At 37.8% G+C, this 17649-nt stretch overlaps 1 protein-coding gene across 5 annotated transcripts in view; it reads right to left on the bottom strand.

The window, feature by feature from the left end:
- FEZ1 (fasciculation and elongation protein zeta 1) overlaps window positions 1-17649 on the bottom strand; it is an 85263-nt gene that overhangs the window by 21370 nt on the left and 46244 nt on the right. For 4 of the 5 annotated variants that reach the window (XM_051986750.1, XM_051986752.1, XM_051986751.1 and 1 more), the window contains 2 exons: window positions 10249-10603; window positions 2871-2970 (listed from right to left, as the gene is read on the bottom strand). In XM_051986750.1, coding sequence (XP_051842710.1) covers window positions 2871-2970; window positions 10249-10603 — 455 coding nt within the window. Of the gene's footprint in view, window positions 1-2870; window positions 2971-10244; window positions 10604-17649 lie in introns of those variants that run through there. The other variant, XM_051986754.1, reaches the window with a different exon arrangement.

Raw genomic sequence — 17649 nt, 5'->3', positions numbered from 1 at the left:
AAATAAAAGTGATATTAAAATGGGAAATGCTCAATTAAAAAATTTTAAACTTTGCACTTTTCTTTGGGATGGGGAGGAGCCTTGCAAGGTGCTTCCACAATGTCCAATGTCAAAATTTAAAATAAACTATTCTCTTTCCAGGGAAATCATTTATACTCTTCTAAGTAATACCTTCCCAGAACTGGGTCTGCAAGTCCAGGCTGTCTGACTGAGGGGAAGTTGTCTGTTTCAGTCAAAAAATTTCCCTTCTTTTCTTTGATTAAGGGAGCCCCATTAGGACTCGAATCTGGGAGATTTAGAATTGAATTAAAATTTCTACATATGGCAATAATACTAATGGTTCTGATGTTTGTTAATGCCTGATGCACAATAACAAATAAAACCATCCTGGGTTGAGTATTTGTGTTCAAAGAATAGATATGTTAAGTGGATTTATTTTTGAAAGTATTGAAGGATTCATCTCTATAGAACATTTAGCCTTTTACACAAAATTTCCCTTCCCCTATATCGCTGCCACAAATAGCAAGTCCCTTGGCACATCCATTTTCCAAGTTAAAAAAAAATACAATTCTTATCTTTATATAAAAATGTCAAAAGTGACAAAAAAAAGCTACCAGTTTGGCTCCACGGAGCTATTTAGCTCAAGATCCATTTTTCATCGTGTGTCATGTAATAAACAGCCCCAGGAAGGAGCGAAGTTTTTCTCTTACTGGTGACGGACCCAAGAATACCTGAAGAGGGTGAGCCAAGGGATACCTATCTTGTCCTAAGAGAATGGCACAGAGGGAGCGACCTTAAAGATGGCACTGCTACTTTCTAGAAAACTCATTCTTACTCCAACCCCCCATCCTCATTTCACTCCAACCTCAGCCCTCCAATGGCTCTGCTGGCAGCACAATCCCCTGAAACAGACAAAAGACATTTGATTTGCCTTTTAGGTGAGCCTCTGCTTGCTGTTAAATAAGGGTCAGGGATAGCCACATAATGAAGAAGAAAGAAGAGGGCAGCCCTCCTCTATTCATATCAACACCTTTTCCTTTACACTAGATGGAAGGAATTTTGTGTGGGTCTCATCTTTCTCAGGGTCATTCCATTCACCCTGAAATGTGAACACTCCTGAGGGAAATCTGCAAATGAGTATAAATTAAAGTTCTTTCAAAGAGCTGTCGTGTATCTCCTTGCACTCGACCCAGGGTTGAACAAGAAAGGTGGCAAAAGAGATAACAAAGCAGAATTTGCCTTAGCACTAGCATGGGTTTGATTTTAATCCCAGAAAAGAAATACACTACATATTCCACTCTATGTTCCGTCCCATAGAGGATTTGTTTTTGGCACTGGGCAGCTAATGAACATAAAATATCTTTACATCTTCTCTAGTAACACTGAAAAATTATAACCTAAAATAAAGAAGCGAGTATCCAAGAGACACACAAACAGTACTCAAGACAGGACCTAGTACTCATCCCTTAGGATGTTTACTAAACAGATGAAAAGGAATCTAGAAGTATTGAAATCATTAACCCAGAACAGCCAGTCTTCCCTACCCCCTACCCCTCCAGTACCACCAAATAACTTTTCTGAGATAGGGAGTTTCTTGTTATTCTGCATTTAAGGAGTTAAGCAAATTCCATTCTTTCCCAATAATATATTTACTGTGGTAGAGTATACCAGACTCACAGGCAGAATACCTACAGAGTTGGAGGTTTGGATCCTCCTTCCTATCCGTACAGCTTAGATAAATCATTTAACCTCACTAAATCTCTGTTCCTTCATTCATGTTATAGGGATAATAATATTTACACTATCTCAGGAGGCTGAAGTATGGAAAGAACCTTGTAAACGAGAAAGAACTAGAAAGTTCTGGATAAATCAGAACTATTCCTGTTGCTGGTTGAGCATTCATTCTGGACAGATAATCTCTGGAAACAGTAGATCAGCAAGGGAGATCTTTACAGACAGATTTCACATTGACATAGCACTTGGAAACCTGGACCAGGATGAAACTCTTCAGTTCATTTCAAGTTTGTCACATCCATTTTTCCTCATGGCAAAATTCAGACAACAAGCCAAAGGAAAAGTGACCTCTTCCAGGGAGTCAAATGAATAAGACCAATAAATGGTTTTATTTTCTATATGTAGCTTTGGCTGAGATGTTCACCTTGGACCCAGATGGATTTCACTTCTTGCTATCTGCGCAAAAGACCCAAAATAGATTCCTGTACTTTACTTTCCCAACTCTCTTGAGATTTCCATCTATTTGCCAAGCCACCTTCCTCTTCAGTGCCAAAGTGTCTGATCCTGGTTCAGCCACTCAAATGCCTTCCAGCCAGATTTCCTGAAGAACATATCCCTATATCTATCTGGCCATGAGAACTCGCTCTAGGACTGTGATCATGCCTGCAAAGTAATTGTGAGCAATTAGTACCAGCAATGTTTTTGAAGGAAAAGTGGGAAAGGAGATAACATCTGTTCTGCTACACAGGAGAACCAGAGGCATTACAACTTCTGCCAGGAAATGCCATTATCTGGGAACAAAAATAGCCTGTAACACTTGTCCAATTTCTTACACTTTAGAGATATTCGCTTCATGTTTTGTGGTGTTACAAAAATGTTAGCTCTCTGGATACATACTTGTTAAAAATAGCTTAGCTCTCTTAACTAGCAGCCATTCCTGATCTGACACTTCTCCATTCCCACCCTTTCCCACACACCCATTCTGCCCCTTCCTTCAAGCAATGACTGTCAATCTTTACTAGAAGTTGTTTACTAATACTATAAATTACTTATGTTGGTGATCATTTTACCTAATGAAACCAAAATCTCCAAACCCCATTCACTACAGCACAACTGTCAAGGCCCCAGAGAGGTACCTCAGTGTCTGAGATGTTGCCATTCAGAGCCTCGATGTTTGGGTCCCTCCAGTCTTCCCCAAGTGAAGGGATGTAATTGTCCGTCAGAGCATCCCAAACTCTGAAAACAAAGAAAGCTTCTTGTTAGCAGACATCTGTGGCCTGGCTCCGCCTGGGGGAAGGAAGAACTCAGCTAGAGAAGGAGAGAGGATCCTCTGTGTGCCAGGCTGAGATCATCTGCCTTCCAGCATGCTTGCTCAAAACAACCTAGAAATCACATTAGAAGGCAAACATAGCAAGAAGGAACAATGCTAAAGGGCCCAGGACACACTGGTGCCAGGTCAGCTATTTAAGGATTGAAGTACCCAAAGGCAAGGCAATTTCTCATCATAAATCACTAACAATGAAAGCTACAGATAAATAGCAACTTATATTTGGACCTGAACATAAATCTATCCCTAAAGCAGGTGTGTGGTTCATATCCTGTGGCCCAACATGTTGACTTTTTGGTTTCCTTTCCTATTAGTGGGAAGAAGTTTGTAAAGAGCTGCAGGAAGATTTCCTGGATGAATGACCCTCTCTCACTGAGGTCGGGGACCTTCATACAGTTTGCATGGGTCCCGAGAGATCTACTATCTAATATGTCAAGAAAATTAACTGCCTCACAGAAGCCAAGCTGCATAATTGAGATTCCTCCAAGTTTTGGTTAATATTAATGGCTTGCCCCTAAGACACATAGGGATAATATGACCCTGCCCCTTTCTACAAATTAATATTGTTAAGCAGCAGGCCCTGTATACCTCACACAGGGTATCAATACATCACAAAAAGTACACAGCTAATAGATATAGTTATCTCTTCATGGTTTGTTTTAGCTGCACAAAAAGTGCGGGGTAAGGGAAGTTTCTCCACTTTTTGTATTTTGTTATGTTTTTGCTTTTGCTTTTTCTCTCCAGCATTTAGCAGTGCCTGTCCTATAGGAAATACTTAATAAACATTTGTTGGCTAATTTTTAAATTTCTTATTATATGGAAAGATTGTTTTTTGATAGTTCTTATTATCTAATACATCTAATCCGGAATATAGCCTTTAAAAAAATGGATGTTTCAAGAAGGTTGTAAATACAAATTAAAATAATGACGTCAAAAACACATGCTTATTTATTCAACATGAAGAGCAAATAATAATAGTTCATTCACATGTACACATATAACCCTTTCCTGGCACAAAGTTGTGTGTGTGTGTGTGTGTGTGTGTGTGTGTGTGTGTGTGAGAGAGAGAGAGAGAGAGAGAGAGAGAGAGAGAGATCTTTGTCAGTCCCAACATCACAAAGACATAAGCCAACACCAAAAAATGTAAATGTGAAAAATTACACACCAAATTCTGAGAGTAATGGTATATAAGGAAGAGGCAGATGATTTTATTAAATGATATAAGATTAAGGCATGCCTCTAAACTCCTTCTAAAATGCACCACAAAAGTGTTACCTAGCCTAAACACACTAGAGTGCCATGTAGTCATAAATGTTTTAGATTTTATATATGTGTAAGTATTGCATACAAAGTAATATTGTAAAAAGCATTTTACAGGCTTCAATGCCCATAGTGTACTATATGCACAATTGCAGATACACATAAGAATACTCAATACAAACACTTAAAAATATGCTAGGTATTCAAAGAACAATAACAACCAAGGACAAAGGAAAAACTGCAGCACAAACATTTGCAACGGTGCAGATGTAAAACAGGAATCATATATGTATAACATATAAACAAAGAATTCTTCCTGGTGCATATAGCCTACTATTAGTGAAGAAACAAAACAGGAATCCCAGAAAATATAACACTATAATGGCAGTGCTTAGGATGTCTATTTATTCTCCACTTTTCTGTCATTAGAAGAGTGCTCTTCAAGAGAACATTAGACAACTATTCAGAAGAATTTCAGGGAGGAATTCTTAAATACAGTAGTGTTATGGAATTGACAATCTTCTAATCTCTATCAGTTCTTCTTCAAATGCATTAATCCATGAGTCCCATTGGTATTCCAGTATAGGAAAATCAAAATGATCTGCGCTCTTAGATAATGCTACTATGCTAAAAGCACTCCTTCTAGGGTGCTAACACTGGCTCCCTTACTCATATATCCGAATTCCATTCTTGACCATTCCAGAGAATTTTTTTTCAGCAATGTCCTCCAGGTCCTTCTCTAAATTCTAACTCTCAAATCCATTCAAATTGTTATTGGGATTGTACAAGAGCTATGTTTGTTGTGGACAATACACTGACTTTCAGAATTTTCCCTGTAGAAAGTGCAAAACAAACAAAAAAGTGAAATTCAGTCCAGTTTAAAAAAGGCAGAAATCTTTTGTCTCTTTTCTGGGCTGGAAGGAAAATGAAACCCTTATTATACTGCATCAACTTTCACTTCACCTTGAAAATGTTCACCTCCTAAGGATAGTAGCCAAGAGAGCTCTCAAATCCTTTGGGGAGTGTTTCTCCTTCCTGAAGCTTTACTCAGATGTCTTCCTTCTCCAATTTCTGGTCTTTCAATGATGCTTTCTAAGCCTTCCCCTCCTGAGCATCTAGCCACTTCCATCTTTTTTAGATTTTTAAATTTTTGTCCAGCCAAGTTTTTCTCTTTCACTAATACTCCTTCCACCCCACTCTCTTCCCCTCTTCCCCTATATGCTCTCATTGGGGCCTTCGATTCTGTTGAGCTAAAAATTTTTAAAAAAAATTTTTTTTAACCTTTCAAGGGCTTCCTAGTCAACTGCCTCATTTTTTCATAAATGTATTGCATATATCTGTGGTTTCAGAAGACATAATTTTTAAATGGCAAATCAAAACCTAGAATTCTGTATGGGCTAGAAAAACCCAAGTACACAGTTGGCAAACCTATGTGCTAAGCTTTTAACCTGGGTTTCTCTGTGATATATACCAGACATTAGCCACTAACACTGGCCCTCAGGAGCAAATTGCATTATTAAAGGCAGGGCAAAAGCCTCATGGGTGCAACTGGCTTTACAAGAGTACAATGAGTGAGGGTCACTGAGGAAACAAAGACAGTAGTAGCAAATCAGGCAGTCAGCAGCAGCAATAACATAGGGGTGGGGTAGGGGAAGAGAGGGTGGAAAGGCAGAAGGAAAGCCAACTGAAAGAGGCCACGAGGAAAAAATACAAAGATTTTCTTTGTGAGAGAAGAAACTGGAAGTATTTATCTTCCTTGAGAGACTTTTACTGCTTCTTAGGCAGAGTTTCTGAAAGTGGAATTATCCTGATGAAAAGATGGCCTAAGGTAGACTGTGGAGTTGAGCTTTGTAGAGAAGGATCAGAAACTTTAGCATTGTCTTGGAGGGAGGAGAACCTCAAATATTATCTTGTAATTCATTATGTAACATCTATACACTGTACCACTTATAGAAAACAAGTACAAAACTGATGCCTCAGCTGAACCATTACCTTTATCCTATTACCTAAAGCTCATCGTGTTTGCTGTTTAGACCTTGAGATACCATATAACTCAGAAACCTTATTTTGTGTGTAGAAAGGGGCCAGTGGCTAGCATTGAATGGGATGTATTGGGGGAGGGGAACCAGAAAGAGAATATGAAAATAGGTATGTATGGATCCTAAGGTGGCAACATAGCCTGTTTCTCTGCCCACTCTAGGAAATTTCATCAACTTGCCCAAGTGTACCAAGAAGCTGTGTGGAACTCCTACTCCTATTAGGAGCTAGTCTACATGGTTTATAAGACTGATCTCCCAGGCATAGACAATATTCTCTGTTTAGACTCTTGAAGTCATGTTAGAATTCAATGAGCACCAATACTGGTATGTGTGATTGGATGCAATGTCATGCCAAAGCTATTACATTGTGAGCCGATTACATTTACCCCTCTCTTGGACAATAAGCTACACAAGGGCAGGGATACTGACTTATCTCACAGAAAGTAATCAATAAATGTTCCTCAAATGAACAAATGAATGAATGCCTTAAAATACTTTTTAAATCTTTTCCATTCTTGACAGCTTAGTATTATTTTCACCTGGCATAGTGAAAAATTGAACCTGTAAATGGAGAACTAATTCTCTTAATGCCATAAGATAAGGCAAGAGAGAAAGGTCCCTTGTCTAGAATTGCCCATTCCAGATCATATTCTAAACCACAGGTGGATACCATGGCTTATGAGCAATAGCAGCTGTATGCTTGTATAGCTTAACTTTAAACTGTTACTAAGGTTTAAAATTGTACCACTGCACCAATTCAGGTAGGTGGAAATCTTTAACCCAAGATTTATATTTAAACAAGGAAAGTACAATTGTGTGTCACTAGCCGTCATTTCAAACTTCTCACCATATAGTTTTAGTACTGAACTTCTTCAGGCCCAGACTTCTCACCTTTCTGTGATTGCTAGAAATGGGATGAGGCAGAAGGAGGCTGGCTCTTCAGAACTTTTAATGAGCTGCACTGATACCTTATCGGAGTCCTCTTCCTACTGCTTACCTAGCAGAGAAGTTCAAGGATGTACTTGCAATGAGCACCCAGAAGTCTTAGCTCTTCTGAACTCAAAAGTACAGTCTGATTGTCCTTTAATGCCTATCACTCCTCTGCCCTTTCCCAGACAAAGAACTGCCCTTTACAGGCTCCCTTGGCAGTTCATAGTGTAGTGAATAGAGTACTGGACAGGAAGACGAGTTCAAATCCTGCCTAGCTGTATGACTTAGGGCAAGTTACTTAACTTTTTTGAAGCCTCATTTTCCTTAAAGTGATATGTAAATGCTCATTATTTATTATTATCATTATTATTATTAGTTAGTATTGATTATTATCATTAGTTGCTATTGATAAGTTCATGTCCCATTTCTTTCCCAATGCAAGTTTCAAAAATCAGTTCTTCTGAAACTTGCCTCTTTCTTTTGCTTCTGTTTTGTGTCTCTTTAAGGAAGTTACTGACCAAATGACCAAGGCCCTTCACTGACTTCTCCTACAGTTCCCTTTATTTGGTTCTATTCCTGAAGATCTACTCAGAGATACTCAATTCATCTCCCCAATCATTGAGTCTGTACAGAGATTGCCATGACAACAGCAAGCTTTCACTCAGGAAGAGGCAGAGAGGTGAAGCATGGGAAAAGTACCACTAGCCTGCCTTTGTCACTTATAACCAAGCTAACCCAACAGAAATCTATAAAATGGCATTCAGTATTTAATTGTACTTATTTTATACCACAAAGGTGCATTAGAGTTTTGATTCAGCTTTCCTGAAGACTTTTCTGAGAAGGGTAAGAAAGCAAATCTCTGTGAAATGACACTATTAGCTTCTTTGTACCCTATTTCCTCCATATATACTGTACCCCATAATCATTGTTTTAACTTCTGGTAGGCTATTTCGATCTTCAGTATCCTGGATGGAGAAGTCAATGAGGCAGAGGAGGCAGGAAAAGCAGGAGGAGGATAATTGCCTCACATGAAAATAATGAACATTTCTTGACCTCTGCTAATGGGCCCAGACCAGAGAGGAGAATAAGACCCTGCTCGACCACCTCAAAAAAAGCAGATAAAGATCCAGAAAAAGGAAGGAGTAATCAGTTGTTGGAACTGAGAAGAAGTTAGCATATTCTAGCATCATTTTTCGGAGAACAGTCTTAGTGAAGTCAGAAGTTTCTGTCTTTGCAGATCTCTGGACCTGCCTCACCAAGATTGTGCTTTAGAGGCTTCACAGTCAGACTCTAGGCAATCAACTCAGGTTAAGTGACTTGCCCAAAGTTACACAGCAAATGAATAATGGAACAAGAATTATAATCAATTTTTGTGTTTTTAGTTCATTGCCTGATGCACTGGAGAAAAGAAATTCTTAATAATAATAAAGTCCCCAGTGATTCTTCTCACTTAGAGAAATCAAGTAAATTATCACAAGCTTAAGGTCTAAGAAAAATTTGTAACAATTTTAATTTTAAAAAGATACAGCATATAGTTTTAGTACTGAACTTCTTCAGGCCCAGAGCTCAGTGATATTCATTAAAATGGGAAGATATGGGGAAAGTAGTGTAGGCCTGGATTATAATGATGATGATGATGATAAAAGCTATCATTTGTATAGCACTTACTACATGCAAGGTATTGTGTTAAGCACTTCACAATTTTTATTTCATTTGATTCTCATAATAGCCCTGGGAAGTAAGTACAATTATTATCCCTCTTTTATAGATGAAGAAACTGAATCAAGCAGAGGTTAAATGACTTGCTTGAGGCCAAATTTGAACTCAGAGCTTCCTGACTCCAGAAGACCTTAGTTTAATGATGCTATCTACAAGGCAGACACTACCATTTTAGCAAATAGTATGTGGATCAATTATGTTTGAAATGTTATCACTTAAATAATTTCCCCAACTTCTGCTCCCCACAGGGAGCAATCTCCTTACCTTGCAGTCTATGAATGGACACACTCTTCCAACTTAAGGCCATAGAAAAAAAAGAAGAATTAGCTCTCATCTTCTCTGACTCATGACTTAGCTTTTTCTTCAATGATTTTTAAGAAAACTGATATTTTTAATGGGTTTTCCTTCTTGTTTCTATTACCTCCTCTTCTCCTTCAAATTTTCCCTTTCCTTGACTCCTCTAATACCTTGTTTTATAGTATCCTGCCTATCCTATCACTTTGTTTTAATGTCCTAATAACATCCTAGGACTTCTTGCCCTAAAGGCCTCAATTAACTTGAGAATATTCACAGTGCTGGTATTTCTCCAGAAAAATATAATCATAAATGACAAACCTTCTTTCATCCTAATGAATTTGAGAAGGAGGGAGAAAGAGTTGCATAATTTCTGGGGGGAAAATGGTCCTGTAAGGAATTCTAATAGTCACAGTGACTAGAAATGTCACAATGTGACTAAAAAATAGGACCACAGATTTAGTGCTAGAAGGGACCAAAGTATCTAATTGCATAAATTTACAAATAAAGAAACTGAGGCACAGAGAAGTTAAAGAACTTGTCCAGGGTTACATAGCTAGTATGTGAAGTCAGATTGAAAACCAGATTTTTCTAACTTCAAGCCCATCACTCTATCAATCATATGACACAGCTTCTGATATTATATCTCATAGCTAGGAAAACCCTTCTATTTATTAAAATTAATTCATTTTTCTAAGGTTACAACCTTGGAAAAGGTAACCCCAAAAGAGAACAGCTACAAGGTAGCAACAGTGGCAGTGTGTTAGAACAGACTGGGATGAACAACTGTCCAATGACTGTAGCACAGTTTTTTGGGGAGGTCTGGGAGTGGACCTGACTAACCATGAATCTGGATTCATGAGAATATTTTATCAGAGTGCCCTCAGCCTAAAGACTGTTATCTGTGACAAAGGAGGTATGGGAAAGTACAGTAAGATTTCTTACTCCTCATCCTGCAGATTCTCTTCTTCCTCCTGGATCTGCAACTGGTTCTTCACAGGGGCCAGGTTCTCAGTCTTGGCATTATAGTTTCGAAAGCAAACATTGAGCTTTTCATCAAACTCGTTCACAAGATCCTCCATGGACTTGAAGCTAATAATTTCGGAGGAGAAATTCTCAAGCTCAGAGAGAGAGGGGTCTTCTAGGTGGTGAGGAGATGAGCCGTAGAAACAGCGAGGTTTCTCATCCCTGTCTTCTGAATAGCAGGGTCTCAAGTCCTCAAATTCTTCATCTAGGCTTACCAGAGGGGCCTCCATCTTGTGCAGGGTTAGATCAAGAGCAACTTTTACGTTGACCTTATCTGGAAATGAAAATTTAAAAAAAGAAGAAGAAACAATATGATCCAGGACCTGCCTTGTTCTCTATGACTGCAAAGAGATATTTAGAGCATTATCAATATCCATCTGCAAATAGCTTTGTTTCCCTTATGGGAAAAACAACCATCTTTGGGCATTCTATATATTCTAGATGTCATAAATATTTAGGATACTTCTTTATCTGGGCTTTGTAAATAACACCAATAAAAAGATGGACTAGATAATTTCTTGAGGTTGCCCTTAATTGATGATTAAATTAATCAGTAGGGAGGCAGTCTAAACCATCAACAATCTCCCCATAAAAGCCTTGCATAGTCATGCTGAATATCATATACAGATAAGCACTTTATAAAAAATCTGTACCTTTACTTTGTAAAGGCTTATTTTCTTTACTACTCATTGAACATGTACTATGTATCACTGTTTTATCATCATGTGTGAGAAGCTATGAGAACATCACTTTGACTATTTCTTCTCCCTTATCTAAAACTAACCTAATCAGTAGTCAAGTACTATCAATTCTACTTTCATACCTTGTCTTTTCTACTCCCACTGTCGGCACCTATTTCAGACTCCCATTATTTCTTTCACGAACTATGGTAATAGCCTCCTAACTAGCTTTGTGGTCTATTATTTCTTTGCACGGCAATTCAAGTAATGAACAGTTGCATATTTGTTACAAGGATTTTGTTTTTCTCTCTTTTTCATTGGGGGAGGTGGGAGAGAGAGAGAAAAAATATTTTCCCCTGGCAAACAAAATATAAAATTCCTTAGCTGATTATTCAAAAATCTTGAAAAGTTGTTTTCTATCATTCTTTTCTAGTCTCAACTATTATGAACTGCAAACTATCCCTTGATCCTGTCCTCTCCCACCTTTGTCTATTTACACATGGCATCTTCTATGTCTACAGCAACCCCCCCCCACTAAAAACTTTACCTGCTGAAATCCTTTTCTTTTTTTTTTTTTTAAAGGCTCAGATACCTCTTCCCCAAGCTTTCCCTGATCCACCCAAATAAAAGGGATACTTGAATTTCTAATGTTATTCTTTTTGACCTCTCCGGTGAACCTATAATTACTATTTCCACAGTGAGGGGAAATACTGTATTGTTTTTCATTTATTTTTCTCTCTACCCCAGCACAATGCATTACACTTACTCAATACTTTAAAAAATGTTCAATAAATTTAATTGGATTAAGCAGCACAGGCATGACAGATTTTCATCATAACAATCTCAAATTCTCCATTCCTCTGCTATGGTATAGTATAGCAATTAAATCCATACTGGCCTACATATGTGCTCCCAACATAATTAGTTTATATATACAATTGTAGGTAGTCACATCCCTGCAGAAAAACTAAGCAGATTCATCAACAATCATATGCTTTGTTCTCAGAGGCTCCAATTGTAAACTATAGAATTCTAAATAGTCAAGGGCAAGTGTGGCAGCTGGGAGATCATGGAAAGAGTCTTAAAGTTGACCCCATAAGACCTGAGTTTGATGAATTAATGCTGAGTGAAGAGAACAGAACCAGGAGAACATTACAGGAAGATTGTGTGATGATCAGCTATAATAGACTCAGCTCTTCTCAGCAATACAGTGATCTAAGACAATTCCAATAGACTTGGGATGGAAAATGCCATTCACATCCAAGAGAATTATGGAGACTGAATGAGTCTTTCATCTTTTTTTTTGTTTGCTTGCTTTTCTTATGCATTGTAAACTAGCCCCAGATCTGTTATCAACTATCTGAGGTATCCTTAAGCAAGCCATTTGTCCCTTATAAGTTCCAGTTTCTTTATAGGTAAAATAAAGAAACTAGACTGGAAAACCTAAAATAGGGCAGCTAGATAGCTCCATGGAGTCAGGAAGAATTGAATTCAAATGGGACCTCATATACTTACTAACTCAGATAGCTATATAACACTTAAACCTGCCTTCAAAAAAAAATCTAAGATATTTTTTAATTCTAAAGTCTTGCATCTATGAATAAGTCTTTGCTCTCAAAGAAATTACAGTCCAAATGGAGAGACAAAAATATATAGAAAGATTACTCAAGCTCTCAACCTCAGTTCCTCTCTTGTAGGATGATTTAGTTGGTCCAGCTATTCTCTAAAGTTACAAACAGTTCTAAATCTATGATATTATGTTCTTTTTTGTTTTGTTAGTCATTAATTCAAAATTCCATCTTACATTTTCATACCATCTTACAGGTTGTCCTCCTTATTCTAAATGCTCTCACCTCTACTTTCTTTAAAGGATCAATTCAGATGCTACCTTTTATATGAAGTCTGAAACCCCCTAGTTTTTAGTACTTTATTTCATCTCAAACTAACTTTAACTAACTTATGTGTATATATATTATTTCTTTCCAGTAGAATGCAATCTTCTTGAAGTGAGAAATATTTTTGTGTGGTGTAACGGGTCTATTATGATACCTCAAACACAGTAGGTATTTAACAAATATTTGCTGGATTGAAATGAAAGTTAAACAAAGTTATCATAATTTAGAAAAAGAGGACATTAATATAGACTAAATTAAGTCAGGATAAACTTCATAGAAGGAGGAATTGAGCTGATTCTTGAAGGAAAAGGGTAGAACTCAAAGAATTGGAGAGGCCAGTGGACATTATTTCAGAAGGAACAAGATTGACAAAGGCATGGAAATAGTAATCTGCATGTTGTATCTACATTAATGCTTTAGACTACAAATTGAGGGCTGTTCAAAAGAGGGAAAAGTCTAGAATTAAAGAAGACTTGAATTCTAAACTATAGAAGATGAAAAATAATTCTAAAATCTGATTTCTAAATCATATGGGTCTGAAGTGTGTGACCTTGGGGAAATTATTTTCTTTGTTTTTAGTTTCTTCATCTGTAAAATAAGGGGACTGAACTAGATAATCATAAAACATCATATTGATATCTGGAAGGCACCTTAGTTTATCTTGTTCAGGCAGAGGTTGATCTATTTAAGCCCACAGAGGTTAAGCAACTTGCCTAATCTTTTATAGATAGTGAGTAATAAGAGTCAATATTGAATTTAGTCCTTTGACTCCAAATTCAGAATGCTTTATATTATATTTTGCTTCTCACTTCAAGATTTAATTAATCAGAATTCATAATTATTTACAGAATATCAATTATCAGCATGCTAATGACTCAAATTACTTTTTGGTCAAAGGAAATGATCAGTAGCATGGATGACTCTTGGGTGATACTATATGGCTCTGAATCATGAAACACAGTCTCTGAAGTATCAAAATTGTGGGTCACCTAAAGGGTAATGGTGAACATAAATGGTCTGCAGCATATTACCCATGACTTATGAGCAAGAAGTGGTGTAAAAGAAATCTAAAAGATGATGACTGGGAAAAGAGGTGGACTCAGCATGGAATAAGAATAAGGGATCACAGATTGACAACTTGGCTGCTACACTTATACTCACATAAAGTTCAAAGTCCTAGAGATAGGGCCCTGTATGTTGTATAGTATATGGATGAGAATGTAACCAGGATAAAATGCAGGATAAGAAGTTAACAGAATGCATTCTCCATTGCTAGAGGAAGTATTTGTGATTTTATAATTCATTTCAATTTCTCCACATTTCTAGCTGTGGCTCCGATCTCTACCATCATCTCAATTGTGGTATCTAAAATTCCTTCCCTGAGGTACTTTCTAAATTATCAATAGCCTTCCTAAAACTATGATTCCCACAACAGAAAATCATACTCCAGATATGGTCTGACTAGAATAGAGATAGTGCTAAAAGAACTTAAAACACTGGCATAATCCCTATTACCTTCTGAACCTCAAGCAATTAGTCAAGGCTATTGAACCCTTATGTCAAAGGTACTGTGCTAGGCACAATTCCTCCCTTAAGAAGTTTATAATTTAATGGAAAACATGGAAAAAACAAGTAAAAAGATAAAAATAGTAATACAAGATTTAAATAATATTTCAATACAGATGTCACAAAATTGTCTTAAGTTAATAGCAGAAGCCTGATACAAATAACAAATGCTTTAGGAGTTCAAAGAGATTAGAATTCCTGAGCTTGGAAGATTTTATGGAAGAAACGCTACATCCTTGAGGAATGGATAGGCTTTGGACAGGGGATTAGAGAGGAATGAATTCCTGGACAAGGGGCAGCTTCCATTTAGAATGATACTTTATTATTCATGCAAGACACACAATTACATTTCATAAAAGATTTATTGAATTAATTAATGCCAAATTAATGTTGACTTTTTTTTTCATTAAGAAGCTCCTATTCTTTTAAATTCCTTTAGTCAATTCCCTGAAGATCACTGATTCTATAACCAGTCAAAAAGTTAACTGGGTATTCACATTTTCTTTACATCTGTATTAGGGAAAATGCCAGAATCAAAAAGGGACCTCTTGGACACTATCCAAAATACTAGTGACATCACAAAAGGCCAACCTATCTAACATCCAGGTCTGGGATTTAATTTCAAGGAGCTAGACTGGAATGCTACACTGAGACTAATCCATTATTAGTCAAATAGGGCTCCAGATGAGAAAAATTAGCTCCTCTGTAAAATTATGAATGAAGAAGAAATCTATCCCAATACCCTGGATTTTAAAAAAGCAGTGTTATCTATAATTGCTTTAATTAACTTAAACTATAATATATTTTTGTTGTTTTAGTGAACTCATTATATAGAAGCCAATCAACACTTAGTGGACGACCAGTTTGGAGCCAGATATTCCTTTATAATAACAACAGTAATTATAATAACATTGCAGTTTAGAAAGCACTTTATAAATATAATTTCATTTTATCTTCATAACTCATTCCTCTTTTCAACAATTATTCCTCTGATTTCTAGGAAGTCTTTATATCAAATCTACCTCTCTAACTTCTATTCCTAGTTCTGACCTCTACAACTAAAAAAAAAAAAATTAATCTCTCTTCAAATTCAATCTTGGTCTAGTAACAACTAGGAATTTTTTGTGCTTAGGGCAAGCAACACAAAATGTGCCTAGAGCAAGTGGCTCTAAGCATACTGTCTGCTGAGGAAGAGACACAGAAACCCCTCCACAAAGGGCTACTACTGGGGAGACTGCTGAGAAGCAGTGGGAGTGAGCAGAAGAGGGTGGGGGAGGAGTTTCTAGCCTACCATCTGGTATCTTCCTTCTTTAATTATTTCTGTTTAACTACACCTCTCTCATCTTGTATTTGGCGAGGTAGATTTCTAGAATCCCCCAAATTTTTAGATTTGGCTCAACATCCTTATTTAGCAAGACATTTTAGAATTTTAACATATCCAATGTGTTAGTGTTGCCACCTGCAAATCAGATAAGCTCATCATTTCTGCCTTTCTCCAAGTCATTAATAAAAAATGTTAAATGGCAAAGGGCCCAGCTTTACATTCAAATCTGGGTCTCCTGGCTCCAAATCCAGGCTCTCCCCATACCTCTTTCCACCATGCCACACAACCTCTAAGTACACAAACTAATGCTTTCAGGAAGGCCTCGGAGCCAAGGCAGAAAGCAAAGATTCAGGTTTCTGTTTCTCTCTCTGTCACAGCTTCATTACTATACCTTTGGGTTCTCATGCTAGCTTGTCATGCAGAATACCCTTCATTCTCACCAACCAACCCTTTCCTCAGCCATCTTTGCTTTGTTTTCAATTAAATCACCCCCCACCTCCCACTGCACCTCCAGCTTCAGTGCTTTTGTGTTATCTAAAATACCAGCATCAATTTCCCACTTTTGATCTGCTAAGATTTACTTCCTCTGGATTCAGAGCTCACCTCAAAGCTCTCCCCTTACCCAAACTAAAGTTAATAAGTGACAGAGCTTCCTTCTTCCCTATATTTCTCCCAAACAAAAATAAATGATGAGTAACTAGAAGAAAGATGGCCATCTTCCTTTCTCCCTAACCTCTTAGGAAGATAAAACAACTAGCAAAATTGTGCTTTGGGTTATGCTCTGTAAAACTGATTTAGGCTTTTTTTTCCTCCTGTCCTTCTGTCACTCAATTGTCCCCACCTTCTATCCTCAGTATGGTCTTGGGGTAGAAGAAGAGGAGGATTGTCTTACTCTCTACCTAGTGGGAAATAGAAATAAAAAATTTATTTTGCAATGTAATCACAAGCAATACAGATTACCTGTCAAACACTGTGTAATCTATTGAAGGAGGGAGGAGAACTAGGGAATCTTAAAAAAAAAGATTCGTTGATTCACTTCCTCATGAACACAAGATACAAAGTGTTAACCATAGAGCTCTTCAGAGAGCAAGAAAAATGAGCGCTTTTCTCTGCAGTCTTGACAATGCATTGCAGATTGGAGCTGTAGCTCCAATTATGAGCCCTCTTCCCCAGAACGGAGCATGGCTGAGCAGTTTTCTTGCTAAGCCTGTGGAGCTCCACTAAGTTCTTTCACACTGCCTCCAAGGTCCTCAGCACCCCTGACCCTGGGCCTGTGTCCATCACTCTCTTCCCTCTATGAAATCTGCCTTCATCCCCTCCAACCCCAAATTTCCCAGGGCTCCTCACTAAAGCTCATGTAGTATTTAGCAGCTTTACTTCACATCTGACAGCTACACATTTTGACCAGAAGGGAGCATTTCATTGTCAATGAGCAAAACAACCCCTCCCTGATTCTGTTTCTCCCTTTTTCTTCCTCCTTTGACCTCCCCTTCTCTCTCCCAGCTTGCTTCCCTCCCCATCTCCTATTCTGCTTCAGTCTGTACAGTCCCTTTCCAGCAGCAGCGCAATGGCTGGAGCTCCAAATAGATATAGCACGATTCTGCATAAGTTGTACAGCTTCAACTGCCCCCTTTGCCAAATATGACAGAAGCAACTAAAGACGAGAAGGTGGAGACAAGAGGGCGGAGGACAGGATGAGGGGGAAAAGGAAAGGGCATGGCTAGAGTGTAAAATTTGCAAAGCTGGGTCTCTCTGGCCAGCGCAAGCACGGTCCCAGGCTCACCGGTCAGGAGGTCCTGCCAACCAGTCCCCACCTAAACGTACTCGAACCTTTCCTTAACATGTTTTAGTTTTT

The sequence above is a fragment of the Antechinus flavipes genome, chromosome 3 (genome assembly GCF_016432865.1).
Source record: "Antechinus flavipes isolate AdamAnt ecotype Samford, QLD, Australia chromosome 3, AdamAnt_v2, whole genome shotgun sequence".
Lineage (NCBI taxonomy): Eukaryota > Metazoa > Chordata > Mammalia > Dasyuromorphia > Dasyuridae > Antechinus > Antechinus flavipes.
This window is presented reverse-complemented; position numbering and strand designations above follow the sequence as displayed.